This window comes from Anastrepha ludens, chromosome 6 (assembly GCF_028408465.1).
Source record: "Anastrepha ludens isolate Willacy chromosome 6, idAnaLude1.1, whole genome shotgun sequence".
In the NCBI taxonomy this organism is placed as follows: domain Eukaryota; kingdom Metazoa; phylum Arthropoda; class Insecta; order Diptera; family Tephritidae; genus Anastrepha; species Anastrepha ludens.
The window spans coordinates 10,951,738-10,974,965 of record NC_071502.1 but is presented as its reverse complement, the minus strand read 5'-3'; the positions used below and the strand labels follow the sequence as shown (position 1 = coordinate 10,974,965).

The 23,228-nt window shown below is 39.5% G+C and overlaps 1 protein-coding gene across 1 annotated transcript in view; it reads left to right on the top strand.

Moving 5' to 3' along the window:
* The window catches only part of LOC128868124 (uncharacterized), a 157,338-nt gene that overhangs the window by 7,981 nt on the left and 126,129 nt on the right, over positions 1-23,228 (top strand). The window contains exons 2-4 of the mRNA XM_054109884.1: positions 8,326-8,978; positions 11,270-11,402; positions 22,152-22,312. Coding sequence (XP_053965859.1) covers positions 8,352-8,978; positions 11,270-11,402; positions 22,152-22,312 — 921 coding nt within the window. The 5' untranslated portion in view covers positions 8,326-8,351. The remainder of the gene's footprint in view (positions 1-8,325; positions 8,979-11,269; positions 11,403-22,151; positions 22,313-23,228) is intronic.

Below are 23,228 nucleotides of genomic sequence, written 5' to 3'. Positions count from 1 at the left end.
TGCTAACTCCAATTTGCGCCGACAAGTTACGAGTCGAAACTCTTGGATTTGCCTGAATTGACGATGCTACAGCCGCGATTGTGGCTTCGACCCGAACATGGGGATCTCGATGGTACGGTCTGCGTGCGATGCTTCCAGATTCTCCAAACATGTTCACCAGCCTCATAATGGTCCATCTGCTCGGGGGAGTGCCGCCAAACTCCCGCCTAAATTCCCTTTGGACGGAAATGATGGACTGCAAAGCATGGTACCGCTGCACTATCCAAATCCTCTTTTCGGTATCCCAAGCCTCCATTTTTTGTAAATCTAAATACTAATCTGCAAAATAAAAAAAAAAAGCCTATTACTCACACAGAAAAAAAGTTATTACGTTTTGTTTCTGTAGCACGATTCGTGCGCCACCCTGTATTATTGACATACGACCTCATTTGCAAAAATTATAAATCTTCCGCTGGGGTGATTAATTTTGCGCCACCTCGTATAAATATCCACGTATATATGGTCACTCTGCCAAGCGAGTTCATGGCCCATTACCTTACGATGGGTTTTCAAAGCATTTCCTTCTGTGTAGCTTACAGACTTTTGCGAACGATTCAATCACTATCGTAAACAGAGCGTCAATTTGCATTTTACAATATTTTTTGTGGCAAAATAATTGCTGCGTTCAGTTAGCCAAACAAGTTACAAACCCTGTATAAATGTATAAAAATCGAAAAATGTTTATTAATACTTACGATACGACATACTATATCTATGAAAAGCATTTATGGAGTTATATATATATATACATATAATTGGCGCGTACACCCGTTTTGGGTATTTGGCCGAGCTCCTCCTCCTATTTGTGGTGTGCGTCTTGATGTTGTTCCACAAATGGAGGGACCTACAGTTTCAAGCCGACTCCGAACGGCAGCTATTTTTATGAGGAGCTTTTTCATGGCAGAAATACACTCGGAGGTTTGCCATTTTGCCACTATTAGAAAAATGTTTTTATTAATTTTGGTTTCACTGAGATTCGAACCAACGTTCTCTCTGTGAATTCCGAATGGTAATCACGCACCAGCCCATTCGGCTATGGCGGCCGAATGGGGTTAGAGGCCCGAAAAAATTATGATTTTCAATCGTTTTTTTTGCAAGTCAGTTGATTTATTTTACAAAAATAAAAACATAGCATTAATACATCATATTTCGACTTGACTTTAGCAAAATATCAACAACAAAATTATGGAAAAAATTTTGAAAAAGATCCCTCGATCAGGCACGAGTTTTTATGTTTTTCAAAAGCAGTATACATTTCATTCAAATCTACCAATCGGTTTTTAAGTTACAGTGATCACCAGTTCAAAAAACATAGTTTTGAGAAAAACGCACTTAATGTTTTGCGAATGCTCCGGAGCGCCGAGCATCGGATTCATTTCAAATCTTCAAACAATATTTTTAAGATATTATTCTTTAAGAAATTTTTCGCTAAAAATATTTCTGAGAGTGATTTGTAATAGAATATATCAAACTTGTGAGGAAGTAATGGGACAATCACAATTTCACTTCAGAAATGGCATGGGTACAGGATAAGCATTATTTTGTGTTCATTTGCTAGTAGAAAATTGCTTGGACGTGCAAAAAGACGTTTTCTTATGTTTTATTGATTACGAAAAGACATTTGATAAGGTGCAGCATGAAAAGCTCTTCAACAGTTTGAGGGCATTACATCTTAAAGAAAAGGACATACAAGTGATACAAAACTTATATTGGAATCGAAGTGCACACATTGTTATTGATGGTGAAAAAACGAATGATGTACCCGTTTCCAAAGGAGTACGGCAAGGATGTATTCTTTCTCCACTTCTATTCAACATCTATTCAGAAGCAATTTTCCAAGAAGCCTTAGAAAACACTGAGGACGGTATTAAAGTTAATGGCAAATATATAAAGAACATAAGATGCGCTGATGACACAACTTTAATATCGGACAGCATGAAAGGACTCCAACGATTGGTCGATAGTGTGACAAGACAAAGCCAAATATATGGTGTGAAAATCAATGTCAATAAGACAAAATTTATGTCAATCAGTCGTAAGAATGTCTACAATAATCTCACACTGACAAGTAATAACATACCGATTAATTTGGCCGATATATTAATGATACATGCGATGATTCAATGGAAATTAAATGCCGCATAGAAATTGCTAGAGCAAAAAAAAACCATAATTTTAATTTAAACTTAAAAATACGTTTTGTTAGATGTTATGTTCTGTCAGTTTTGTTGTATGGCATGGAAACTTGGACGACGAAAATTTCTGATATGAATCCCATAGAAGCATTCAAAATGTGGATACTAAAAAGAATACTTAAAATTCCGTGGACCGACCGTGTCTCAAACTCTGAAGTGATTCGAAGAGTAAATAGCGAAAGAGAGCTTCTACAGTGCATTAAACGTAGCAAAACAGCCTACCTGGGTCACATACGCCGAAAAATTTTCGAACGATACCTTACGAGATATGGATCACTGAATAGAATAGAATAGAATAGAATAAAATAGAATAGAATAGAATAGAATAGAATAGAATAGAATAGAATAGAATAGAATAGAATAGAATAGAATAGAATAGAATAGAATAGAATAGAATAGAATAGAATAGAATAGAATAGAATAGAATAGAATAGAATAGAATAGAATAGAATAGAATAGAATAGAATAGAATAGAATAGAATAGAATAGAATAGAATAGAATAGAATAGAATAGAATAGAATAGAATAGAATAGAATAGAATAGAATAGAATAGAATAGAATAGAATAGAATAGAATAGAATAGAATAGAATAGAATAGAATAGAATAGAATAGAATAGAATAGAATAGAATAGAATAGAATAGAATAGAATAGAATAGAATAGAATAGAATAGAAAAGTATGGACTTTTTTTCCCATAAACAATTATTTTCTTCCTTCTACTCAAAACGTTTGATTTAATTTTTACTCCTAACTTCTGCTGGATGTGGGTTTGAAAAATTAAAACTTACATTTTCACGCACAATAATTAAGAATATTTTGCAAAAGTATTTTGTTTCCACAAATCTAATACCAATTAAAACTTATGTTTCCGCCTTGGCGCAACTTTCACATTTTCGAATTTTAATGGAATAATTGGCTGCATTTGCTGGCCAAGAAGCAAACACTTGCGCGCACATACACAAATATATACAAAGAAAAGAATACCAAGCACTGTAAAATATCCGAAACAAGCTGCCTGGCTGGCATATCCCTATAAACTATGCGCTTGCAACAGACACTGCACACATTGCTACATAACACTTTCATAAACCTGTGCTCCCGTGCACCTGTGCACCTGGTCTCCTCGACCAAACCAACCACATTTTGCAGTGCTCATAATCGAACAGTTGCGAGTGGTCTGTATTTACAATTCGAATCGAAAATGTGAAAAGTACGTTTGTGTGGCTGACAGGTGCAACTGAAAGATGGGATAGTAAACACAGGTAGCGCTTCATCCGCTTGTACGCCTAGAGTAGTTGCATTGAGTAAAGGCTTTTGTGCTTTCCTGTTTCTTTTTCTTTTGTCTGCGGTATCCTGCGCAGCATTATTCAGGTGCTTTTGCTTACTTTGAGGCTTATTGCTTATGTCTAGCGAAGCTATTTCTCTTTGTATCTTCAGTTATGTGCGGGTACTGGTTGGCATGTGGCAGTGGCAGTGCTGCGGTGTTTATGTGGGTGTGTATGCTGCGGTGTTTATGTTTATCTTATACTCAACTGCCAAGTGCAGAGGAGAAATTCAGTTCAAAACTAATTGGCCATAAAGTTGGTTGATTGGTGATTGGCCATAAAGTTAGCTGACCGGTAATCAAGTGTTTGAAGTAACAAATGAAGGCATTGAAGACAACAACAAATATAAAGGGTGCTTTTTCTTCTTCTTTGGGGCTTCTTACCGAAATGTTCCAATTTTCGTCAGTATTCCATTGAGCGGACATATATTTATTTTTGTAAACCTCAGTAGATTTCCCATTTTCCGCGCGTTCTTCAAGAGCTAACAGAGCTCATCAAGTGCTGGCGAGCTCATAGGATACTCTGCAGGCTTCCAGGCTAGTCCATCTGCTACTAGGTCAAGTTTTTTTTTTTTTGGTGGGTGAAATGCCTTCGCGCTTACAGCAACCGTTGTCTACTGCGTCGTTTGGTGTGGCCACTAAAAAGATCCCTCCTCTCCTTCTGGGGAGAGGTTAGGTTAAAGTATCCAGGCTGACGCCTTTCATACAATGCAACTGGGAACAGCTTAAGCCCATGCCTAAATTGTGATCTCACGGGCTCCGATTATGTCTCTTTTCTTACCTGTGCGATGCATTCAAAGATTTCGTTTTAAGACACAGTGGCGATTCCGACTGCCTGCTGACTCCGAATTTTCTAGGCGTGTACAGAATTGGATGATAAAAAGGTGATTTTGCATGCTGGTAAGACTCAACCTTCTCCAACTCCACCTCATCTTTGCAGCTGTGACAACCCACACCCACTTACCATGCGGGTCCGCAAGGCAGTGTCTAGTGATGGTACCCACCACATCTCGAACGAAGAAATGGTTAAGGCGCTTTTGTTCTTTTTTCATTAGGCTCAAGCGACCACCGTAGTCGAATGGGTTTGGACGTGACTACTATTCGATTGAGTCGGATTTGACACACATTCGACATGAAACAAGTTTTTTCTTATAGCTGTTGCCCCTCGGTAGGCAACCGGTAACCTGTGCATGTATTTCTTTGTCAAGAAGAAGCTTTTCATTAAAAATGCGTTAAATATATTGAAACTTATTTCGAAAAAGATCGATCTTTAACCCTTCGTTTCAGCTGATGGCCTTGAGCTAGTGCTGTTCTTTTCTTCCTGCTATTTTCTGTATATTCATATACTTGAAATAAAACATTTTTCTGATTTAACCCTTCGTGGACACCTTTTTTAAAACCTTTGGTTGGGCAGCCGGATCTGGTCCTGTTCGAAGATCCTTTTTAAAAGTATAGATCCATAAATCAATAGATTATTAAACTTTAGGTAGCTACCTGGAAGCTCAAGTCATTAGCTGTAAAAGAAATATGTTAAATTCACGTCCAAAGTCGAAAAAACCAGACTAGACCAGGGTGCCCAAAGAGAGACTTTCCTCCCTGGTGGAGCAAGACGCTGGCCGACTTGAAAGAGAAGGTTAGGAGGGTTTTTAATGAATGATACAAAATCAAAAACTTTCCAATTTACCGTGTAATTTTGAATGAATAGTTACAAAAGAGCCATTAAGTATGCGAAACGCAACTCCTGGAAGGAGTACAGCGAATCCATTGAATCCATTAAGGATTCTGCCAGGCTAAGCAAGATCATTTCAAGGGACCGCTCCTGCAGAACTCTTGTAAAAAGAAAATATAGGAAGTGGACTGAATCTGCAGAAGAATCGTTGACTATCCTTGTAAGAAATCATTTTCCGGAAAATTCTATTACCCACGAGACACTATCGACACCAGTCGACAATTAGGACTACTCGATGTTTCCCTGAAATCTATCCTGTCCGATGACCGAATCACGTTTGCAATCAATAGCTTCTCTCCGTTAAAATCTCCTGGCTTTGACGATATTTTGCCGGTAATGCTTCAGAACACAAGTACCTTGGTGGTTCCTGTCCTGCAAGAAATCAACATAGCGTGTATCGCTTTTACTCACGTCCCTACCAACTGGAACAAAACGAGGGTTGTTTTCATACCCAAGGCAGCGAAGAGAGGTCACGACTCGCCCAAGGACCTCAGGCCTATAAGTCTTACCCCATTTATCCCAAAGGTGAAGGATTGATTGACTAGCATATCCGAGAGCACATCGAATCCAAATTATCTCCAGCGTGGAAAATCCCTGGAGGGCAAACAATTCACTTTGGCGGCCTTCATAGATATAGAGGGTGCTTTTAATAACAATCGGGCGGAGTTAATTGTCACTGTATTAAATAGACTAGAGGTGAAAAAGCCTAGATCTCGTCTCTGCTTGGCTGCAGGGAAGTTAATGCGGTGGCAAGCGGGGCTAAAGTTCCTAGATTCGTGCACAGGTGGACGCCGCATGGTGGTGTCTTTTCGCGCCTACTTTGGCTAGTTGCTATTGACGAAGCTCTGAAAATATTAAATAAGGGTGGGGTTTCAGGTAGTAGCATACGCCGATGACTTGGTTCTAACGGTATCGGGACCGTTTTCCTCAGTCATGGCTAAGATTTTAGAAAGGTTACTGGCTGCACTCAGTCGCTGGGCTGCCAGTTGACCCCTTAGACTTCCCAAATTAAATAACCACGTTCTACCGTTTGCATCGAAAGTTAGGTATCTCGGAGTGATACTTGACTCCAAACTATATTGGAAGCTACACATTGAAAATCGGGTAAAGAAGGTCAGTATAGCTTTCTACTCCTGCAAATCTATGTTCGGTAAAAAATAAGGACTCAAACCACAAGTCGTGCCTTGGATTTACAACGCAGGGGTGTTGCCCTTTTTAACATATGGGTGCCTGGTTTGGTGAAAAGCTCTTCGGAAGGGCTATAATATCACTAAACTGGATAGCGTGCAAAAGACTGCATATATTGATATCACCGGAGTATATAGGACTTCTCCCCAGTGCTGCTCTAAATCGATCTTTAACAGCCCAAAGTGCAATCAGTTTAAAGGAGTTTGGGCTCTGGAGGCAATCTCTCAAGGGACATGGTTGCTTTTTTGGGCAGTTAACGACGCATTTCTCCGCGCTTCGGACAAATCTCTCCATCCGCAGACTGGAGGTTGAGGGTTGTGCTAGGGATATCTTTCCAAATAGGCGAAAGCCGCCCTTCTTCTTGGTGTTAACTCAGCTTGAAGACTCTACAGTTTTGCGGAAATCGAATACTAAAGTTCAGTGAGAGTTCTTATAAGAGAATTAGTAAATTCCACTGCGAACCTTATCGGCTTGCTTTGAGTCACTGGTAAAGATCGTCGTAAGCTTCGAATACATTTATTGCTACCCTTTCTGCTGTTAGTACCTTTCTATTCCAGACTTTTCTTCGTGCTGGAAGGAAACAAGTGAGCACTTAAATCTTTATATATGGTATACTCTAGTCTAGTTCGTCAGCTTCCGCATTTTTTAAGACTTAGCACAGATTTTTTGCTGCGAGGCATTTGAAAAAGAGTTCCATATTCTTGTACACACTTCAAGTTACTTCAAATTGACTTCAGGACTGCGACTATGGCTAAATTGTCTACAATTAAAACTTATTCTGCACTCATGCCCAGTTGTTAGTCCCTGCCTCGAGAGGGCCTACAAGCCTGTACATCTCCTTTAGAGAAGAGAGAAGACTGCATATCCCTTTCTAGTATCCACTCTTGGTGCAGCAGTGAACCTTGATAACTAGATTAAACCTACTAAACCATCATTGTTGTCAGGAAGATAAACGGCGAAGTTGCTCTCATAGGCAAGTGAAATGATTGAAGAAACATTCTGGCACTTCCCAACTAGCCCTAAAGCGTCGTTTTGATACCATTATGAACCCTCCAACCCTCGATCTAAGGGTCCCGATCATCACAACCTTATCACTCCAATCCTGTTATGCATTTCCTCCAAGCACCTTGCCCATTTCCCCTCTAGTTTCCTCTTCTATGCCTTTGAACGAATCTGACTACTGTGCAAATTCAGACAAATTATTGTACTTGCAAAATGCTGCTCCTGTCGAAGCACTCTGTTGTATGCGCATAAATCTACACAACATGCCATTATGTGTCACTCATCCACGTACGGTATAAGTATACAGGTACGGGTATATTTATGCAATTACACAGCCATTGATTTATGTACATGTCGAATGTCTACAATTTGCAAGTGAAAGGTAGTTAATGCCAAGGTAACTAAGCAACTTCAATGGCAGCCTGACACTGGACGTCGAGGCCTTTGTGGTTACGCTTTGAGGGTAGCTGATTAATATACTCTGAGGTCAGTAGTTGGCAAACAGTTTACATGCACATGGGCATATGATGGCTTTAGTGACGTGCATCAATGCAGAATATGCGATTACATAATGAGGGCATAGCCAAAATTGCAGCTTTGAAGGACTCTTCATAAGCAAACGTTTACCTAAACACTTAAGCTTACAAGTATATCAAATGCTGCTGTATAATCAGCCCAGTTTTGTTGTTACAGTAGCCGCAATCGCTGGCTAATTACACAATATTTTTGGAAGCTTACAAATTCATTCACTTTCCCGTACTCTTTACGCAATTTTCAATTTCCCATTTACATTTGCCTGCTAGCTTATCACTACTACCACTATTACACATCATCATTATCTTGCAGGCGTTGGTCCGAACAACTTTCATGCCATGACCGTTTCTGTGGCGCAAACAACGCAAGGAGGCTCCATTATTACCGCCACCACAAAACCGTGTACCGCTTCCAGCTGTTACGCTTCCACTCGTACGGCCGCTATGATGGCACTCGCATTGGGGCATCGACCGACAAGTCCTGCAATGGCAACAACAACTAAACCAGCTGCAAACAATAGCAATCACACATCATCATCGACGAACAGCAAATACCACAATTCCAACTCCAACTCTAGCCCACCATCAGCCGGTGTCACAAACAAATTTCCACAATCGGTGCAACGCAATTCCAGCAACAACATCACAAACAATCGCCACACCACCGTTGCAGCTGTGCACATGAATGGCGGCACTGGTAGTGGTGTAGGACTTGGCAGTGGCGGGAGCGCTTCTAGCGGTTCGGATAATGACGGGTTCAACACCTCGTCATCGTCATCAGCCACTGCGCTGCGTCGTTTTTACTTTAAGAGTGGCCGTAAATCAAAAATGAACTCCACAGCTACCACTTCGATGACCAGTATACCGTTAAATGCCATTACCACAGCAACTTCTGCGTTTCACACGTCGATAAGTGGTGGACTGCCGCCGACAGCTGCTGCCAGCGCTGGCGCTTCAGTACCAAAGGTGAGTGGAAAAAATTATTAATAAGTGCTGTATGAAAAAGTATATGCGGGGTGATTTGAAATGCATGCATACGAGTATTTGACCCTTCTTTAATTGTTCAAATGAGTAGAAGAGTGGGCGCAGCTTGGAAGTCAATTATAGGCAAAGGAAGTGATGGAAATTGCGAATGAATAATGAAAATATTTTTTTAAAGTTATTTATTTAGTAATTAGAGTGGAATATATTTACCAATGCACGCCGAATTAAAGCACATTTTTAGTAGAAAGCTGTCTGAACACGTCTCAGACTTTTAGAGGACTTTACTTTATACTAGCAAAAATCCTAAATAAAATTCCAGTATACTTGCGACTGTCAAACTGCAAGTGCTTTCTACTATTCAGTGCTTTTCACACGAATTCAAAAATTAATATGGACTCAAAATCTAGATGGTTAAAGATAGTGTAGACAGTCTCTGCAAAGATCGGTCGCAAAAACCTAAGCCTTCGTCTATCTGACCTCTGCAGCCTATTTAAAGCTGACCTGACGACAATAAAAGAAGCTATCCATGGCTCGATCTTACTACTAAGCGACACATTAACTTTTACTCTTCATTTCAAGCTCTTTCAAAAATATGTAACTAAAAAAATCTGTACCACCTAAAAACTATGTGTCACTGGGACACCTCTGGAAACTGAGCCTCGAAGCGAGTAAAGTGCAGAATTATGCGTGGAAAATCTATAATACAAATTATAATCAGAGAAGCAAATAGTAGATGAGCCCACATATAAAATGGCTAATTTTAACCTTCTCTCCATCATTTTATTCGTCGGCATATTAACGCGGCAATGCTTGATATGTCTTCTGAATAGTTTGGCACTATAAGAGGATGGATTTCCAAACCAACTTTTGCAACTTTAGAAACAAGCAGGAAATGTCGAGTATTGCATAAGAACACTACCTCCGTCACTATGCCCACACGGGCACCGCTATTTCCTCAAGTAGCATATAAAGGGTGATTTATTAGCTATTATCTTTTTAAGCAGTTGGTTTGAGCAGCTGACGCACGTTTCGTGTTTTGTTTCAATGTCAAACATCTTCAGTTTCGTCCATAATTTAACCATGAATCGTCTTACATACGAACAACAAAATACAGCTGGTGCAAGAATTGAAGCCGAACGACCTACAGCAACGCAGAATATTTGGAGAATGGGCTCTCGGAAAGTTGGTCGAAAATCCTCTTTTTTATTGAAAACTTGTGTTCAGCGACGATGCTGATTTTTGGATCAATGGATACGTAAATAAGCAGAATTGTCGATTTTGGAGTGAAGATCAGCCAGAAAAATTGCAAGAGCTATCAATGTATCCAGAAAAGGTCACTGTTTGGTGCGGTTTATGGGCTGGGGGTATCATTGGACCGTACTTCTTCAAAGATGCTGCGAATTGTAACTGTGAATGGTGAGCGCCACCGTGAAATGACTTGCATGACATGTGGTTTCAGCAATACGGTGCCACATGCCACACAGCACGCGTAACAATGGACTTGTTGAGCGGGGCGAGTTCGGTGAACATTTTATTTCACGTTCGGGACCTGTCAATTGGCCACGCAGATTGTGCGATATAACGCCTTTAGATTAATTTTTGTGGGGCTATGTTAAAGCTCATGTCTATTCAGACAAGCCTGCTTCAATTAACGCATTGGAAGACAACATGAAAGCTTTTATATGTGAGATAGCGGCCGAAACATTGGAAAGAGTATGCCAAAATTGGACGGATGGACCCTTTGAAGCGCAGTCGCGGTCGACATTTGCATGAAATAATCTTCAAACATTAAATTATATGGACTGTACTATCGATTTAAATAAAAATGTCATGCATTTTTCTGAATTTTAGGTGTGTTTTTTTTGAAAAGCTTTCCTATAGCTCTTAAAAAATCACCCTTTACTTCTAATGGTTTCTACAGTGTTTCGAGCGATTATTACAGCTGTAATGTCAGCTACGTTTCCCACTAAATGCACATTGCATACTGCCAAGGGACACAAATACTAAACCCAACTCGCTTCACTATTGCACAACATAAATTTAAACTCAATTTTAATTTAAACTCAAACTCATAGTTTTTCGAAAAAAAAATTCGAAAATTCCTTTATCTCAGTGTTCATCTCATCATCTATCCTATGCAATATTTGTAAATCTGCAAAATAAATCAGCATCAATTAATTTAAATCTAAAATGAATATTAATGACTAGCAATATTACAAATACATAGACATTCAATTAAACCCTTTCTATGCCTACTCTCTTCTTGTTGTCAGGTTGTCATAATGGGTTCCTCGTCAGCTTCCATAACCGATGCCAACATCAATACATCAACGGATTCGGCTTCGACGCTGGTGACTAGCGTTACACATACAGACACATCAGAAACGTGCGACTCACTGGATTTGGGTAAGCTATTCTCGGTTTGGATGGAAAAATTTACACAAAAAACAACAACAATAACCATGTATATAAATTGAATTATTAATGAATAGTTAATGACTGCGTGTTGCTGAATGGCGCCTAGGCGAAGAAAATATTAGCGACAAGTGATTAATAATTTTCCATCGGATAGGTAGTTTTGGTAGGTAAAATATTTAGGCATCATTTGCTTGGCTTTTAGTGAAATAAGAAAGACAATGGTAAACACAAAGGTTAATGGCATTGCTGCATGCAACAATGTTTGTGCTAAACAATAGCTGCGAATTGATTTTGAAAAGGTGAAAAGGTGTAATAAAACAGGTAAAACAAAATCAAAAGCTAGACATTTGTGGCACGCGTTTTAGTATAGAGCTTGCAATTACGAGTAATTTAGGTATTTGGGTTCACGCGTTTTTGCTCATGTTTGTTGATCTGTTGTTTAGTATGCAAATAATTTTGTTTTGTTTCTGCCACTTTTACTGCCATCGGTCAATGTTCGCAAAAATGCAAACGTGTCAGACTGTAAAATGTTTGCGCTTGCTTGTAGATCATAAATAAATTTGGTATGATTTGAAAATCTCCTATTGTAAATAAATGACTGGTTTGCTAATCAACAGTTCAATGTCGTACAACAGGGCGTATGATTAATGAAAATCCTCTAAGCATATCTGCGTGCATTTGTGATTACACACATACACACTAGTGATGCCACTGCTTAGGATTTTTGCGATCCCGAGGCTTGCGGGATCTCGTTATTACAATTCCGAAATCTTGGGACAAATTTCGTGACATTTAGATGTTCATGATTTTGCAACAACTTAGTCGAGAAATATCCTCAATATGCTCTGCTACCACATAATATTAGGTGCGCAACTAAGTTCCCGCTGTTTGTCAATAGATGCCGCCAGCAGTGTGTGCTAGTCGATTCTAACATAACCTAAACATCATAAACTAAGCTCAGACATATGGAAAACAAACTGCTTCGACACATTAGTGATTTTGTTTTGGTATCATACACTTTTGGCTAAGTGAAAATGTCTGATTTTGTGCCGAATAAACGTCATTTGCGGGAAGTTTTGATTTTCTCTTTCATTCGAAAAAAACGGCGGCTGAAGCACATCGAGAGCTACAAAAAGTTTATGGAGATGCTGCTTTAAGTGAAACAACGTGCCGAGATTGGTTCCGTCGTTTCAAAGATGGTGATTTTAATGTTGACGACCGTCCGCGTGAAGGAAGGGCAAGAACCTTCAAAGGCGCTGAATTGGAGGCATTGCTCAATGAGCATCCGTGTCAAACGCCAGAAGAGCTTGCTTCAGTATTCTGAGTTACCCGCCAATCCATTTCCAAGCGATTGCATACTTTGGGAATGATTCAGAAACAGGGGACTTAGGTTCCTTATGCGTTAAAACCAAGGGATGTTGAACGTCGTTTTTTCGCCTGTGAACAACTGCGCTAGCGGCAAAAAAGGAGAAACCCTTCCTTAATCGCATCGTGACGGGTGATGAAGAATGGATTCACCAAGGAAAAGAAAGTCATGGGGACTCCCCGCTCATGCTTCTACGTCGTTGCTTCGGTCGAATATTCACGCTGCGAAGGTTATGCCATGTATTTGGTCGAACCAAGTTGGTGTTATTTATTATGAACTATTAAAACCAAGCGAAACCATTACGGGGGATCGGTATCGACTTCAATTGATGCGATTGAGCCGAGCACTGCGCGAGAAGCGGCCGCAATACGCGGAGAGGCATAGAAAAGTGATTCTACAGCATGACAACTCTCGGCCTCAGGTTGCCAAGCCCATTAAAACCTACCTGGAAACACTAAAATGGGAAATATTCTCCAGATATTGCGCCGTCCGATTATCACCTGTTCCGATCGATGGCACATGATCTAGCTGACCAGCAGTTTCATTCATTTGAAGACATCAAAAAATGACTTGATCCGTGGATAGCCTCAAAAGATGAACAGTTTTACCCCGACAGTATATGGGGCCTACCAGAAAGATGGGGAAAAGTAGAAGCTAGCGATGGGCAATACTTTCAATGATTCGCTTGTAACCATTTTTCAGAATAAAGTTGTATTTTCATCACAAAAACAGCGAGAAATTAGTTGCGCAACTAATAATTAATGAATAAAATAAATGTGTTTTAAATATACTTTTCTGTTCAAAGTGAAAATTATTTCAAATCTGATAAAGTATATTAAGGAAGGTCGCACAAATATCGATGCAAAAATACCAAATTACGAAGGAAACAAGTGTAGCTTGCGGTTGAAAAAAGTTGATTTATTTTTTAATCTCGTACCATTTAAGCGGAATAAGCTCAAAGTACTCGCACATTAATTTGTGCCAAACTAAAAATTCAAGTAAATCCCCGAAAGTTTTTATAACATATTAAAAACTTTCTCTCTCTCTCTTTCACTCTTAGCTTCACAGTCTGTGGTGGAACATATGTAATAGGACTATGAATAAGTTCGTGCGGTTTTACAACAGATGGCGTAACTTGATTATTATTCCATCGATCCACATTTCCAAACATTCATTGGAGAGCTACTGTCGTAAGGCACAAACGTCAGTATAAGTTTTTTATTTGAAGCGTAAACAACAATATTTTTACCACACTTGAAAATGTCGAATTTCGTGCCAAATAATGTGTTTTTGCGGGGAATTCTTCTTCATTATTTTAATATGAAGAAAAAAGCAGCCGAAAGTCATCGTATCTTGGTGGAAGTTTATGGTGAGCATGCTCTATCTGAGCGAACGTGCCAGAAGTGGTTTGCACGCTTTAAAAGTGGTGATTTTGGCTTGGAAGACGAAGAACGCGAGGGTGCGCCGCCAAAGTTCATGGATACCGAATTGGAGGAATTGCTCGATCAAGATCCGGCTCAAACGCAAGAAGAGGTTGCAAAAACTTTGGGAGTTGATCAATCAACCATTTCCAAACGTTTAAAAGCCATGGGAATGATCCGAAAGGTAGGCCATTGGGTGCCGTATGAATTGAAGCCAAGAGACGTTGAACGCCGTTTTATGGCATGCGAACAACTGCTTCAACGGCACAAAAGAAAGGGTTTTTTGCATCGAATTGTGACTGGCGATGAAAAGTGGGTCCATTACGACAATCCAAAACGTCGGGCAACGTATGGATACCCTGGCCATGCTTCAACATCGACGTCGGCGCAGAATATTCATGGCCTGAAGGTTATGCTGTGTATCTGGTGGGACCAGCTGGGTGTTGTGTATTATGAGCTACTGAAACCGAATGAAACGATTACGGGGGATGTCTACCGACGACAATTGATGCGTTTGAGCCGAGCACTGCGAGAAAAACGGCCGCAATACGCCGATAGACACGACAAAGTTATTTTGCAACATGACAATGCTCGGCCACATGTTGCACAAGTGGTCAAAACATACTTAGAAACGCTCAAATGGGATGTCCTACCCCACCCGCCGTATAGTCCAGACCTTGCGCCATCCGATTACTATCTCTTCCGATCGATGCAACATGGCCTGGCTGACCAGCACTTCCGTAATTACGATGAAGTCAAAAAATGGATCGATTCGTGGATTGCGGCAAAACCGACCGAATTTTTCACAAAGGGAATCCGTGAATTGCCAGAAAGATGGGAAAAAGTAGTAGTAAGCGATGGACAATATTTTGAATATTAAATTTGTAACCATTTTACGTCAATAAAGTTTCAAATTTCGAAAAAAAACCGCACGAACTTATTCATAGTCCTATTAGCTTCATCAACAATCCTCTTCCAATTCAAGCTCTCTCTTGCCTCATTTCTCCAACTACGAGCGTTCATCGCTTTTGAGTCTGTTTTGACGCCATCAAGTCATCTCTCTCTTGGTCGGCCTCTCTTTCTTCCTCCAGTTGGACGCAAAAAGTAAACACCTTTTTTTTAATTTCTTTCGTTGGGCATTCTTATGATTTGGCCAATCCATTTTATCTGCTGCACTTTAATAAAACGTATTACATTTTCACCACCAATAAGGTTTTCAATTACGTGGTTGTAAGGGACGCGATACGTGCCGTTTTTATGACGATTACGACCGTAGATTTTTCTCATTATGGTTCTTTCAAATCGCAATAGCTGGCTTATATCATCCACTTTCAGTGTCCAGTGTCCAGCGTATTCAGTGTTCAGTATTACTTACATTTCATGTACTTTGTACCAGCACTCCGGGACAAAAAAATGCTATCACCTGTTTAATAAATGCTATGTATTACACCTGTGTTGTATATTCAGTTCCATTCGTTCTTCATTAACCAAATTTGTTGGAGCGTGACTTGCTTTTGCGCATATGAATTAAAAATTAAAGAAAAATTTCTGCCCTTAACAATAACAAAATTTAATAATAGCTGTAATAAATTCCTATTAAAATAAGCAGTATGGGAATGGAAGTTTTGATGTATGATGATGAAAGGAAGCAAGTGTTTGAGGAAACATCAAAGGAAGCAGAATTATAAATTAAGCTGTGAAGGCTTTTTGTGATACAAGCCTTTTATACGGACTACTCATTGAATTCAAACAAGGAAACTGTGGTCAGGTGTTCAAATCAATCAAAATGTTGAATTACTCATCAGTTGCGGTTATACAAATTAGTTATTGCGGATGAAGGAAGATATTCAAAGGGCTAAGTGAAGTTTTCTGAATTACACAAAGAGAGTAAAGTTAGATAAGGCTGTAGTGGCAATCAGTCATACAATTAGACCGAATGAATTAACTTGCATGCAAAAGTACTTAATTTAGAGCACGCAAGAAAGAAACTGTTATACCTCGAAGGCTGCACAAATTGCAATTCAGCAGTATAGCAATTTTGGATGTTCAATAAGTTTTGCAGTTCGATAGCGGCAGGGCGTTACTGCTAGCCTAAATTTCTTTTTTTCTTTTTGGTCTTTATAGGAACATAAATGAAGATTCATTTCTGTCTGCCAATTTATTCTTTGTTAACAAGCCATTTAGTATCGACAAGTCAAAGTATTTTCTTCGTGCAGTGATTGGATTTCTATTTATGGAAGGTTTAAAAGCAACGGAAATTTATGAACGAATGTTGAAAGTGTATAACAACTTTTCGCCATCATTTAGTACAGTGTAAAGATGGGTTGCTGAATTTCAACGTAGTCGTACAAGCCTTCAAGACAATCCAAGGCAAGGACATGCAAACAGCAGCCCCACCAGAATTCGGAGGAAAAATAGAGGAAATCGTTGAGTGACTGAAAGAGATTTAGTAGTAGCCCTAGGCATATCACTGGGCAGTATAGGCTATATTTTGACTGAAGTATTGGGTTTCAGAAAGCTGTGTGCACAATGAGTGCCACATTCGCTAACATTGGAACAAAAACACATTCGAGTGCGAATTTCTCAGCAACACTTCGAGCGTTTTTGAAAGGATAAAATGGAGTTTGTGCATTGATTCATCACTATGGTTGAGACTTGGGTCTATCACCATGATCCTAAATCAAAACAAGAGGCCAAAGAGTTCTGTGAATTTGATTCTTCGACTCCGAAACGAGTTCGTGTACAGAAGTAGGCGGTCAAGAAGGCGTGAGCATCAGTTTTTTGGAGTTCGAAAGGAATTTTGTTTGTAAGTTAATTGCAAACTAGTGAAAAAATAGATTCAGAATATTATTGTAACCTTTCAGGTTAGCTGAAGGAAAGAAATTAAGAAAAAATACCCAGTTTGCAAAAGAAAAAAAATATTTTTTATCAAGAGAGGCCGACCAAGAAAGAGATGACTTAATGACGTCAAAGCAGACTCAAAAGCGATGAACGTTCGTAATTGGAGAAATGAGGCAAGAGAGAAACTGAATTGGAGGAGCATTGTTGATGAAGCTATGTTTCACCACAGACTGTGAAGCTAAGAGTGAAAGAGCGAGAGAAAGAGAAAATTTTTAATATGTTATAAAAACTTTCGGGGCTTTACTTGATATTGTTATTTTGACGTAAATTAATGTGCGCCTACCTTGCGCTTATTCCGCTTAAATGGTACGAGATTAAAAAATAAATCAACTTTTTTCAACCGCAAACTACATTTGTTTCCTTTTTAATTTGGTATTTTTGCATAGATATTTGTGCGACCTACCTTATTGTTCTTTATCAGATGTGAAATAATTTTCACTTTGAACAGAAAAGTATATTTAAAACACATTTATCTTATTCATTCATTATTAATTGCGCAACTAAGTTATCGCTGTTTTTTGATGAAAATACAACTTTATTCTGAAAAAATGGTTACAAGTGAATCATTGAAAGTATTTGCAAAAGAACATTTTCACACTGTCAAAACACCATTGATTAAAGTTTGAGTTATTGGAGCATCCAACGTTTTCACTAGATTAGGGAACTAACGACTTCCATCTGTTTTCAAACCTAAAAAATGAATGCGTGGAAAGGTGATGAGGTCATAACAGCTGGGTAAGTGTATTTTGCAGCCCATCCTTCTTAATTTAGGGATGGAAATCATAAATTGGAATCTCGTTGGAACCAGTCTATTGATGTTCAGGAAGAGTATACTGAATAATAAAGTGTACTTCAAACCATACAATTTTGCTTATCTTATCGAACCGCAAAATTTATTCAACTGAATAATTAATATAACTGTATAGGTTAGTTATATTTGTACAACAAATGATTTGTTCTACGAATATCCTTATCCTCAAATCAATGTGTACACAATGAATCGAGGACGATGGTGACCATATGTCTACCTCGTGGATTTTACCCCATGATAAGTCCTATCAGAATTCCTAGCATACTTGGAATTTCACTACCTTCCTTCCTCAGACCTACTCAACCAACACTTGATTGTTTTGCAGATTTCAGTATTGGAGCAAGTATTCTTATGAGCTTTATTAATGACAGTCTCAATGTACCCAACTGCTCACATGGGCCAAGCACTGTATTGTGGGCAAAAAGTAAGGTGAATTTGGTTGTAAAATGAAAAATCTTTATTTATTCTTGTAAATCAATTTCATCACCTTCAAAATAATCCCCTCTCGATGAAATACACTTATGCCACCGATTTTTCCAATCCCCGAAACATGTCAAATAGTCCACTTCCGGTATAGCCATAAGCACCTTCTTCCATTCAGCTTTTATCTCCTCAATCGGCTCGAAACGCGTTCTCCGGAGTGGTCTCTTGAGTTTTAGGAATAGCCAGAAGTCACACGGAGCCAAATCAGGTGAATACGGTGGTTGCGGGACGATATGCGTGGAATTTTTGGCGAAATGGTCACGAAGAACGAGTGCAGTGTGAGACGGTGCATTATCGTGATGCAAAAACCAAGAGTTGTTGGCCCATAATTCTGCTCTTTTTAGACGAATTGCTTCACGTAAACGACGCATAGTGCTCAAATAATATTCCTTATTAACAGTTTGGCCAGGTGGAAGGAACTCATAGTGCACCACACCACGAAAATCGAAAAAAACTGTCATCATGACCTTTATTTTTGGACGACTTTGACGTGCTCTTTTCGGTCTGGCCTCGCCTTTAGCACGATATTCGCTTGATTGGTCGGTTATTTCAGGGTCGTAAGCATAAATCCAAGTCTCATCTCCCGTAATGATGCATTTGAGCTTGTCCTGATAGTCTGAAAACATTGTTTCACACACATCAACGCGACGACTTTTTTCCAAGAAATTGAGAGTTTTCGGTACCTAACGAGATTTGACTTTTCGTAGGCCCAAATGGTCTTTCAAAATGGTTTTCACAGATCCTTCTGATATTCCGATCATATCAGTAAGGTCTTTAACAGTCAACCGACGATTTTTGAGCACTAACTCCTTCACTTTATTGACGTGTTGGTCATCTGTTGACGTCGATGGTCGTTCTGAGCGCTCCAAGTCATCAACACGTTCGCGACCCTCTTTGAAATCTTTGCACCACTTATAAACATTTTTCTGCGATATGGTCGAATCACCAAATACCTTCTGCATGCTAAACGTTATCGCAGCCGAAATTTTATTCCGCAAACAAAATTTGATGGCACTTCTCTGCTCAATCAAATCAGACATTGTAAAAATCGAAAAATGCACTCTTGGTCGTTCGGTAAACACAAGCGTAAATATATTACTGATAATGACATTCACATGAAAGTTGGCCCAGATGTTATTAACAGTGTTGCCAACTCATGAAAAAAATAACTAGAGCGAAATTTTAATCCCACGAAGTTTGACAAATAATTCACCTTACTTTTTGCCCATAGAGTATCACCTTCCACCTTTTACCATGTTTCTGAACTGAGTTAAACCCCATGTGGGTTTGACAGTAAATGGCAATATGTCGCTCAGTAGCAAAAGTAAGTTTGCTCTGAAATACGCTGCAGTGGATAGGTAGACCGTAGGCCGTGCAAAATGAGTACTCTTTGAAGTGAACATGATCGCATAGCCTAGTAGGTAGATAAATTGATGAATTGGTTGAAGTACCACTCTGGCACTCCCCAAGTGGAAAACTGGAAAAGATTGATGGGACTTAGGTTGGCGCACAGCAGGCGCAGGCTGTCGAAGATAAAGTACCCAGTGACCTTAATCGTCTAGCTGCCAATCCCCAACATTTACAGAGAACGAGAAAGGGTTGCATGCTAAACATAGCTTTTTCACGTGTATATGGATCGTCCAGTGGCTGGTAAACGCAGGTACGAGTTTGGAAGTTGAAGGGCGTAAAATTCCCAGCATTTTCTTAGCCCTCTATTTACTGAATTAAGGCAAAGCGTTTTCGAAATAGCACATAGAGAAATGGAGCTCCATCTTTTCTGCAGTTTCCTAAGAAACAAGTTGTGCCATGCACCTTTAACCACAGTCAAGAGGATGGCGATGACCGTGTAGGATATCTCGGAGACCAATTCAGTCTCCTTCCTCGCAAGCCCATCGGCAATTGGCTGATTTAGAGAAAACCCCCTGCACTGACTCCCAAGTCCATCTTGGATCCCTTAGTGAAGGCAGAGGTACCAGCTTCGATGCAGATTTTTCCCTCCTTCCAATCCTGTCTACGCGGAAAGATTGCCCTGACACGACCCTCAAACTCCAGTTTGTGGATAGACAGATATGTTCAAAGCTCAGAGAAATGCAGTGCTAAGTGCTAAAAAATGCTACCATGTCCCTTGAGAGATTGCCTCCAGAGGCCAACCTCCTTGAACCTGATTGCACTTTGGGCTTCGATGGAAATAACCTAAAAACCCATATGAAGTAAGCGCATAATGGCATTTCGGGCAGCACTGAAGACAAGTTCTGCATGCTCGGGAGATGCCAGTGCATGCAGTCTTGTACACCCTTTCCATTTTAGTGATATTATAGCCTTTCTGAAGACCTTTCACCACACCAGGCAGCCATACGCTAAAAAGGGCAAAACCACTACGTTGTATATCCAAACCACGGCCTATGATTTGAGTCTTTATTTTTTACCGAACATAGATTTGCAGGAGAAGAAAGCTATACTGGCCTTCTTCACTCGATCTTCAACGTGTAGCTTTCAATGGAGTTTGGAGTCAAGTATCACTTCAAGGTACTTAACTTCCGATGAAAGCGGAGGAACGTGGTTGTTTAATTTGGGAAGTCTAAAGTTAGAGGTTTATATTTTCTAGTAAATACTCTTGTTCTAATTACTAAAACTGTCGTGGAACCCGCTACTCGGCGCGTGACAATTTTTTTGTAAGTTCTTTTCGGGATTCACATGAAAAATTCGCTGTTAAAATATATAAGAAACAAATAGGGTCGTCAACAGTCGCAATTTAACTTGAGTGATACAACGCAAGGATCACTTAAAATCCGTAGATAACCGTCTCATTAATACCAAAAACTTCTTAGCTTTCTCTGCACCTTCATTTATATGATATTTAAACTCTGATTTAGGGTCCTTCGAAGCACTCAAGTCAATAAACTTTTTTAATTTTATAGTCTGGATCGTTCTGAAGATATGATTGAAATATTATCGTCGATAAGCTCCTGGATTCACATAAAGTTACACTTCTTCAATACAAGTTTTATGCGATTTAGATCACATCATCGAAATTTGAGAAGATTTCCCATGATAGAAATGCGCTCGGTGGTTTGCCATGGCCAGCCAAGGGGCGACTGCCAGTTCTGTCATATGAAACTTCAACCCATAGGCACCAGATATCGAGCTCTAATAAATTCAATATACTTAGCAGGCCTATAAAAACTTTTTTGGGTTAGGTCCATAACCAAATAGAAGGAATGTGAAATTTGTGCGCTAGCAGAAGCCTCTCACAGCATAGTCGCTAAAAAGGAAATGCTTCTAAGCTGTGAAAAGCCAAGTAGTAGTATGGAAGAAAATCCCAAAATAGAACAGAAAAAAAAAATGTATACTTTCAACTATTCATCACGCTTTGTTGGCCTTGATTGATTAACTGATTGATTGCTCAATGCCTTGCATGAGTTACATTGTAGCCAGCTACCGACTGACCCAAGCATTGCTAATGGAATCTAAGGCAAGTGTTGACGAATAAGGGCAAACGAAGTGTAGTGAAAATACCAACAATTCCCTAATTCATGCACTGAAGCATTCATGCATTGATTTCTTTCTAGTTCGCTCTTCTCCTCACCAAAATTACTCGTTGTGAATGCAGATGCTGTTTTCTGTTTTCTATTTCTCATTATTTCGCCTTGAATTTGTATAAACTGCACAGCTACAGAGGAGTATTTATTTCTCTACCCAATGCTGCGCTATTTTTATGCTCACTTATTTTTTATATATTAACTTTGTATTTGCAGGTGATAATTCGGGTCAGAGTGAACCGTTGTTCAGTTCACTGGAAGAACCATTACTGACCGCTATACAAATCGACTCCGAACACGAAAATGTCACCGAACTGGAATTAACGAGTTGCAACATTTACAATCGACCGGATATGAATGTCCAGGATAGCACTGAGGTGAGTGGGAGTATGCAGATTGGTTTAAGTTAAAGAGATTTACAATAGCTGATCTGTTTTTAGACGTAAAAGTGTTAGTGGTAGTGCAGGTAGAAGTAAATAATGATGAAAAGCTTACAAATAAGTGCGAGGCGGAAACGGCTGACTGTGAAAGCAAGAAAAAAAATTATATAATGACGTACCTACTTCCATAGAATAGTGCTTTTTATGAAAAAAAGTATTTATCTCTTAAAAGAAAAACATATCTAGAAGTGGATTTCAAGTATAAACTTTAATAAAAGTAAAATTTGTCTAGTTCTTGAAAAAAATCGATAATTTTTGATTTACAATAAAATATTTATTTATCATAGCCAGCATTATCCGCTTTTGGTGTAATATGCACCGCTTTGTTCGTAAACTTATTCCATTTCTACGGTAATCTCATTAAGGTCCCATATCTCATAGAATTCCTTTTCCGTATTACCGAAAAACTAGGACACTTAGCTGACAACTGCAACCGATGGGCGTTCTTGGCCACTACCAAAATGTTGCGACAATCGCCTCTGCATTGCGCGCATTGGCGCCAGTTAGAAACACCAAGGGTTGCGGTCGTCGTCGACTTGGTATTTCCAACGTAGATGGGAACGTACTTTTGCGAGTTCCACCAGTGCAGCTCGAAAAGAGCACATTCTTTGCTGGAGCGTTATGGTCCATTCGCTGAACGTGGCCTAGCCAGCGCAGCCGTTGAATTCTAATGCGCTTCACTACGTCAATGTCGGCGTACAGCTCGAGCCTTAGATCTTGCGAAGAATTTTTCTCACGGAAGCTCTTAAAAACCGCCCATGGGCGGTCGTGAATGCCGCCAATGTCTAGGGCTCAGCGCCATATACTCGTAGTAAGACCGGGAGGATGAGTGATTGATAGAGCGTTGTTTTCG